Here is an 8,841-nt window from a genome sequence, read left to right on the forward strand (position 1 = left end):
AATAGGCAAAAAAACAACAACTGGTACTGGGCACTAAGTTAATAGGTTAGTCCCAAAAATGATATATAATTGCTTGTAAATGCATATAAAACATCCAAGATTCATACTATAATAGCATGGAACAATCAAAACTTATTGTTACGTTGGAGACATTTCAAGCATCCCCAAGCTTAATTCCTGCTCGTCCTCAAGTAGGTAAATGACAAAAAACAAAATTTTTGATGTGGAATGCTACCTATCATATTCATCATATAGTGTTTTCATTTGTGGCATGGATATCTGGACTCAAGTGATTCAAAACAATAGTCTATAGTTTGACATGAAGATATAAATACTCAAACATACTAACAAGCAACCATGCCTTTCAAAATATCAACGCTAAAGAAAGTTATCCCTAGCCCATCATGCTCATTCATTGATCCATTCATGGAACACACTCAAGATTAACTACATCCAATGCACAAGTATGGCAATAGTGCTCTCCAGTTGGTTCTTTATAAGATAATATGTAGACTCAAAATAAAAATTGCATAAAAGTAAAATAGACAGGCCCTTCGCAGAGGCAAGCAGAGATTTACAGAGGTGCTAGAGCTCAAAGTTTTAAATAGAGATATAATTATTCTTTGAGAAAGGCATGTTTTTCCTGTCAATGTCACGATCAAAAGTTTCCAATATCTCCCATGCTACACACATTATAGGCAGTTCCCAAACAAAAAACAAAGTTTATTTCCTTTCCACCATTCTTGCACAATACATGGCCAGCCGTATCCACGGGTGCCTTCTAAACTTTCAACTTTCCAAGGAATTTATTATTTATTTTTCATTTCGGGACTGGGCATCCCTATTACCGGCCATTTTCTAGTGCAAAGACAAGTAAATAAACACTCATCTTGAGATTAACCCATCCAACATGAAAGATATTGACCACCCTCTGTCGCTTCATGAGCGGTATAGGCATGAAAAACAAATTGCTTTTGAATGATTAGAGTTGGCACATGCAAATTTACTTGGAACGACATGTAAATACCACATATAGGTAGATATACTGGCCTCATTTGGCACAACTTTTGGTTTAAGGAATTGGATGCACAAGAAGTATTCCCACTTAATACAAATGGAGGCTAGCAAGTAGATTGAGAAGCAACCAAGCAGAAAACAAAACGGTCATAAACATGCATTGAGAATAACTAACACTGAGTAATGCACCATAAGTTGGATATAACTTCATTGCATAACTATTGACTTTACGTGCATTCATAGGGAATCACAAACCTTAACACCAATATTCTTACTAAACCACAATTACTCACTAGAATAATTCACATATTATCATCTCCCTATCGCAAAAATATTGCAAGGAATCAAACTTATTATATCCAATGATCTAGATGAAAGTTTTTATTATATCCTTCTTGAATATTCATTACATTGGGAACAAATTCATATCTTGTGCAAATTACCATTACTTTTATCAACTCTCAAAAAGATATAAGTGAAGCATGAGAGTTCATATATTTCTCCAAAATATAATACCGTCGTGCTTAAAAAGATATAAGTGAAGCACTAGAGCAACTGCCTAGCTCAAAAGATATAACTGAAGAACATAGAGTATTCTAACAAATCATGAAAAATGTGTGTCCCTCTCAAATAGGTGTGTCCAGCAAAGATGATTGTGACAAACTAAAAAGAAAACAAAGCAAAGACTCATATAATACACGACGCTGCAAGCAAAACTCAATTCATGTGATGAATACAAATATAACTCCAAGTAAAATTATCGATGGTCGGTAGAAGGAAGAGGGGATGCTTTCCGGGGCATACCCAAGCTTAGTTTCTTGGGAGTCCTTGAATAGTACCTTGGGGGTGCCTCGGGCATCCCCAAGCTTAGGCTCTTGCCACTCCTTATTCCTTCATCCATTGTGATCTCACTCAAAACTTGAAAACTTCAGTAGACAAAACTCAACAAAACCTTCGTGAGATCCGTTAGTATAATAAAGCAAATCACTACCTTAGGTACTGTTGCAAACCCATTAATATTTTATTATTGCATTATAACTACTGTATTCTAACTTCACCATGGCTTATATCCCCCGACACAAACCATATATTCATCAAAACAAGTGAACAACACAATGAAAACACAAAATCTCCCAACAAGAGAACAATCTGTAGTAATTTCGAACAATGACCATACTTATGTAACTCCAAAAATTCTGAAAACTTAGGGAAACATGGGAAATTTGTATATCAATACTGTGTAAAACAATCATGATTTTATCACTCTCCAGCACAACAATTCTGCTACTAGATGCAAAAGTTTCTGTTTTTACATAGAATCAAAACAACTATCATCCAAATCATCCCAAAGGCTTTACTTGGCACAAACACTAGTTAAAACACAAAAACACAACCATAACAGTAGCATAATTGTGTGCACACAAGAAAACAGAAAAATAAACAAGAAAATTAAGATAACTATTGGGTTGCCTCCCAACCAGCGCTCTTGTTTTACGCCCCTCATGGGCCACTGCTCCATCTTCTCGTCCCCTCCCGAAGCTTCCAGGGTCTCTGATGTCTAGAAAAAATCACCAAAAAGTTTCGTGGCATTTGGACTTTGTTTGGTATTGATATTCTGAAAAACCAAAAACAGGCAAAAAAACAACAACTGGCACTGGGCACTAAGTTAATAGGTTAGTCCCTGAAAATGATATATTGTTGCCTGTAAATTTATAGAAAAAGTCCAAGATTGATACTATAATAGCATGGAACAATAAAAAATTATTGATAGGTTGGAGACGTATCAAGCCTGCACCTTTTTTGTGTGCTGGCATGTGCGCCGGCCGCTAGCAAGTGCGCCAGCATGAACTGATCTCTGGTCGCGGGCCTTTTTAGTTCAAATTGTTTTCTACGAGGACGAGAATTGGGTCGGCCGGTTGGGTGCACCGGTTGAAAACAAGCGGACAACAAGCACCCAGGTGACTCAAATGGACAAAAAAGTGGACAAAGCGCGCGCCCTTTAGGGCTGCTGTTGGCGATGCTCTTAGGTGCCATGCACGCCACAGCATAACAAGAACTCTAGTTCTCAGGTCTGATTCTAGAGAGGAGTAGAAGGAGCCACTCTAGTTTTGAATACTGAAAGACATGCTCATCGGGAATGTCCCACACAGCTCGGAGTTCCTCCTTCAACACATGGGCTTTAGTGTAGTTCACCACCACATGAAAAACATTTTCTTCAACACACTGCACATCACATATGTTACGAATGTTGCCAGCTTCTAGGGACCTTCGCTATTTCTCTCTTTAGTGGCTAGATTGTCTGAAGCCAATCACGAGCCAAAAACTCTTAATTTTGTGTGGCACATGTGTTCCAAATCAGTAACCACATGGACTACTGCCCATAGGAATTGTTACTGTTGCTCGCCATCGTGAAGTCAGCATGCTTTAGGTTGTAGGCAACCCTGCGCACTGCTTCCAAAGAGCCACACATGGTTGTCCTCAAGGTCCCCTCTCGGAACTTTAAACTTCATGATCAATTTAGCATCACCGGGTCAGAAAACTTCCTTATCAAAGAAACCACACATGTCGATATCATATCCTTGAATTTCTCCAGCTACCCTGAATCTTCAACAAAGTTTCCTTTGGAATCTAATTATCCCTACAGACTCAAATATAATTACCAATTACCGACTCTTCAAATGATCCCTCTTTTTTAAGAAGTTTCAAACCGAGCTCAATTCCTCTCCATTCGTGGGATGCTTCACCAGTAAAAACTATATCAAGGACATCGCTAGTTGGGTAGTACCTCGGCTTTGAAAAACCGAGCACATAAACCCTCTGCCTACTCGATAAGGCTCCATGCCTGCCGCACTAATAGAGCCTGGTTGAAGCACTTTGTGTCTGTAAATCCTATGCCTCCACGTATTTTTTGTTTGACCAAATTGTCCCACGATGCCTAATGCACTATCCTTTTCCTGCATCTTCTCCCCACCAAAACCGCCTGATTGTTTTCATGTGCTCCCTCCATAAAGAAATATAAGAGCACTTAGATCACTACTCAGTGATCTAAGCGCTCTTATATCTGCTTACGGAGGGAGTAATCATTATGGGAACTTGAGGGAACTTTAAACACACTCATGGTGTATGTAGGAAGATCCTGCTCCACTTATTGACCAACACTTCCTTGGTTGCCATAGACAGGAATTTTTATTCCAATCTGGGAGCCGCTTAGTGAATATTTTATTGATAGGTTGGAATATTGCCTAGCTATTTCTCTTCAAATGTGCACCTTTCCTAGTGTGGATTTCACCTCCTCTTGTCTTTCCACCTGCCATCCACTACTAAACAAGAGAAAGTATTTTTGTGAAGTTGACAATTGTCCAGTGCGCCCCTCAAATTTATGTATCACATTCTTCACAACCTCAGCCTGTTGTTAGTTTGCTTGGAAGAATATGCTACTGTCATCAGGAAACAACAGATGTCAAATTCCTGGAGCTCTTCTAGCGATCTTCAGGTCCTTCAATCCCCCATGATTCACTACTTTCTTCAAAAACCCCAACAAATCATCTGCTAGTGTTATCTAATCTTCCTATCAAAAGAAACACAAGGTTTTCATCTGGCTTCTCTTGCAAGATAAACTTCATAACAGAGATATGCTTTGCTGCATGAATTTCTTCAGTGAGGACTATTATTGTATTATGTGTGAAGAAGATGCGGTGGAGATCAAAGTCACTTATTTTTTAGATTTCTTTTCACTAAAGCCTACCAGAAATAGTTTTCTCTAATTGGGGCTCCTGTCATACTAATCAACTGCATTCTTGCCTAACAACAGAGACTGCCAAACCTTTCTATATGGAGATTATCATTCTAGGGGCTTCTTAGCACTCAACTCCTTCTCTTTTCTTGCTTGCAATATTAACCAAAATCAATAGAAATTACGTAGTAGGGTCCTACTATTTCTGTAAAAAGATAAATGGTCTCTTGTTTCATTTTTTCGTCTGTTTTGCTATTACTTGATGTCGTAAGAAAAAAAAGAGGGGTCACAGCAAGTTTCAAAGGGTCCAATAAGAGGGGCAAGTGCCCTCTGAGATACTGCAAGAATTACATTCGTAACAAGTAAAATAATTTCCTCTCTGCTTTTTCCTAGAGCATGTGGGAGGAAATCCTCTTTGGGTTTGTTTATCAATGTTCTATTTGTTTAACATGTACCATTTGATTTCGGATGAGGTGTTGAAGAAGGAGGCCTGATAATGCCCCAAATGCAGTGTGCCAGTGAGCAATCTGAAGTCGATTCTTGACATGGGGGGATTTTAGAATTTCTTTCTAATTGATGGATCTCTTTATCTGGTTTTATTTGGCAGAACTAGGGAAGGGGAGGCACCGACATGGCGAATGCTCTATGCTACCAAGAGGCCAAAGGCTAACCTGGTGCGAACTGAGAGCAATGATGCTCTCAAGGATAAAATAGTTGTACCCAGGGGTACTCTCGTGACTTGGCTTGCAAGCATAGAGCTGCAGTTTGAAGATGTTGGTGCTCCAATTCAATTTCTGGAGTTCTTTCATTCATTTGGCAAGGTAATTTTGGAAAGAAAATAGTAATATGTTTTATTTAGCATTTCATGTTGCATTGGATCATTGATGCATCTACTCCTCATTTCTAAATCGGTTTGCTTTAGCTAGTTATGGTTAGTTAGGTTGTTTGAGAATGTTGCCAAGCTAAAAAATCTGTTGTTTTCTTATTGCTTCTGTCTTGTTAACACAAAATAGATAATAAACTTGAGTGGGGTATTGTTTATTATTTCTCAATTTATAATATAATGAAAGTTTATTTGCATTTTTTTATAATCTGGGACCAATCTTGGTATATGTTTCCGTAAATGAATTTTTTAATTGTTCTTACCTGCATGCTTGCTTTTAGAGACCTTTTCTTTTGCATTATAAATATAATAATGTAACAAATGATGTAAGTAGATCTGCAAAATAAGGATGGGGCAACTAGAAGAAACTCTCAAAGACTTAACTCAACTTGAAGAGGTGTCTTTAGTTGTTGCCGACCTTCACATAAAGTTGCTGTCCATCATAGAAATTGGCAAAGATATGTAAGTATACTCCAAACTGCTATTTCCTTGTTTTTTTGCCCATGCAGTCAATAACTTGGTAACTGAGGTTGTTTTTTTCTTAGCTCTTTTGAGCACCCAACACATGGAGATGAATGGATAAGAATAGTCGGCGAGTACATCACTTTGACATTACACAGAGAAAATTTCACCCTTCGCTGCTTAAATCAGGGGGTATCGGGATATAAAAATTTGAACCCTTCTTGTAAGCTGGAGGTGCTGAATTGTTTGTGTGATGAGGCATTATCTTCTAAGTAAATGGTATCATATTTGCTGGATTAGTTCACTTACTTACTGTCATATTAATTATCTTGTTACTTTGTTAAAAAAGTTGAGGACCTGGATTGACATTAAAGATAGAGAATGTGTGGCCAGAGAAAAAAAATCAAAGCTGCAACTACAAAGTATTTATCTTGGGAAGTTCCTTTTCTGTGGTCAAGTCACTTAGTTGACATTAACGACCATAGGTTTTGTATTGTGTCATAACAAAAGGAGCTAAAAGGAAGATATAATGACATGGCTAAAACAATCGAAGGAGGAGAAACTGCTAGCAATGAGGAAGTTAATAATATCCTTTCTCAAATAAAGGAAGCATAAGAAGTCAAACATGCTTCTTATGCTTCCTTTATTTGAGAAAGTATATGATTAACTCCTTTTAGCTCCTTTCTCAAATAAAGGAAGAAGATGTAGTTAATAATATCCTTTCTCAAATAAAGGAAGCAGAAGAAGTCAAGCAGGCTTCTTATGCTTCCTTTATTCGAGAAATGATATGATTAGATTCCTCATTGCCAGTAGTTTCTCCTCCTTTCATTGTTTTAGCCATGTCATTATATCTTTCTTTTAGCTCATGTTGCTAGGAAACAAGACAAAACCTATCACCATTAATGTCAAGCAAGTGACTTGACCACAAAAAAGGATCTTCCCAAGATAGATACTTTTCTTGTTGGAGCTTTGATTTTTCTCTTTGGCCATACATTCTCTACCTTTAATGTTAATCCAGGTCCTCAACTTTCTAAACAAAGTAACAAGATAATTAATATGACAGTAGTGAACTGAACTACTACGGCAAATATGATAGCCTGTACTTACTCAGAAGGTAATGCCTCATCACATAGACTATACAACACCTCTAGCTTACAAGAAGGGTTCAAATTTTTATATCCCGATACCCCCTGATTTAAGCAACGAAAGGTGAAATCTTCTGTATGTAACTTCAAAGTGGTGTACTCGCCGACTTTTCGTATCCATTCATCTCCATGTCTTGGATACATGAAAGGGCTAAAAAGATAACCTTATTTACCAAGTTATTGACTACATGGGAAAAACAAGGAAATAGCAGTTTGGAGTATATTTACATATCTTTACCATTTTTATGACAAATAACAACTTTATGTGAAGGTCAACAACAACTAAAGATACCTCTTGAAGTAAAGTCTTTGAGTGTTTCTTGTAGTTGCCTCTTCCTTATTTTGCAGATCTTCTACAATAATTGGTACATTATTCTAATTATAATATGGAAGAAAAGGTCTCTAAAAGCAAGTGGGCAGCTAAAAACAGTTAAACATTTTCATCTATGGAAACATATACCAAGTTTGGTGCCAAATTATAAATAAACTACAAATAAAATTTCATTAGATTATAAATTATGAAATAAAAAACAATATGCCCCTCAAGTTGATGATCTATTTTGTGCTAACAAGACGGAAGAAACAAGCAAACAACAATTTGTTTTAGCTTGGCAACATTCTCATACAACTAAACTAACCATAACTAGCTAAAGCAAAACAGATTTAGAAATGAGGAGTAGATGCATCAATGATCCAATGCAACACGAAATGGTAAATAAAACATATTACTATTTGCTTTCCATAATTACCTCACCAAATGAGTCACAAACTCTAGAATTGAATAGGAGCACCAACATCTTCAAATTGCAGATCTATACCTACAAGACAAGTCACGAGAGTACCCCTGGGTATGACTATTTCATCCTTGAGAGCATCATTGCTCTTAGTTCACACCAGGTTGACCATCATCCTCTTGGTAGCACAAACTATTCTCACTGTCGGGGCCTCCCCTTTCTAGTTCTGCCAAATAGAATCAGATAAAGAGATCCATCAACAAGAATGAAAATCTGAAATCCCCCATGGCAAGCATGAGCTTCAGATTGCTCACTGGCACACGCCACAGTTGCACTCCTTCCTGCATTTGGGGCATTCGGAGGCCTCCTTGTTCAACACTTCATCCACAATCAAAGGGTACCTATTAAACAAAGAGAACATCAACAAACAAACCCGAACAAGATAGCCTACCACAGGCTCTATGAAAAGTAGAGATGGAATTATGTTACTTGTTGAATGCAATTCTTGCAGTATCTAAGAGGGCACTTGTCCCTCTTATTGGACCCTTTGCAATATGCCATGACCCCTATTTTTCTTCGTCTAGTTCCAGTCCAAACCAACATCTGTCCACCACATGTATTCCTACGAGGTCACATACCTGAAATTACGTAAGGCCATATTTTGTCAGAATCATATGTTATCTGTACAGCAGTATAGATTATTTCCAACTGGAGCTAATATAAATATGGCATGTTGCCATACATGCTAATGATACCGAAAATTAATAGCAGGAGTTTAACTATGATCTTGTGTAGCTAGTTTGCACAAGATAATCTATAAATTCACAACAGGATAGAAGCCATATGCTTTCATACTCACCAAATCTC

At 37.5% G+C, this 8,841-nt stretch overlaps 1 protein-coding gene and 1 pseudogene across 1 annotated transcript; one reads left to right on the top strand and one right to left on the bottom strand.

The window, feature by feature from the left end:
• The first annotated feature begins 5,388 nt into the window (after positions 1–5,388).
• Positions 5,389–6,371, top strand: LOC119320909. The gene is made up of 3 exons (XM_037594816.1): positions 5,389–5,571; positions 5,968–6,095; positions 6,179–6,371. The coding sequence occupies exons 1-3, from the start codon at positions 5,389–5,391 to the stop codon at positions 6,369–6,371; spliced, it is 504 nt and encodes a 167-aa protein (XP_037450713.1).
• An 827-nt stretch (positions 6,372–7,198) lies between these two features.
• Positions 7,199–8,632, bottom strand: LOC119320911 (annotated as a pseudogene).
• Between the last annotated feature and the right edge of the window lie 209 nt (positions 8,633–8,841).

Source organism: Triticum dicoccoides, chromosome 6B (assembly GCF_002162155.2).
Source record: "Triticum dicoccoides isolate Atlit2015 ecotype Zavitan chromosome 6B, WEW_v2.0, whole genome shotgun sequence".
Classification (NCBI taxonomy): Eukaryota; Viridiplantae; Streptophyta; class Magnoliopsida; order Poales; family Poaceae; genus Triticum; species Triticum dicoccoides.

Excerpts from the sequence above, each read along its gene's own strand:
- LOC119320909 (XM_037594816.1), top strand. The coding sequence starts at position 5,389 with ATGCTCTATGCTACCAAGAGGCCAAAGGCTAACCTGGTGCGAACTGAG. Across the intron at positions 5,572-5,967 it reads TCTTTCATTCATTTGGCAAG|ATCTGCAAAATAAGGATGGG; the intron begins GTAATTTTGGAA and ends TGATGTAAGTAG. Across the intron at positions 6,096-6,178 it reads ATAGAAATTGGCAAAGATAT|CTCTTTTGAGCACCCAACAC; the intron begins GTAAGTATACTC and ends TTTTTTTCTTAG.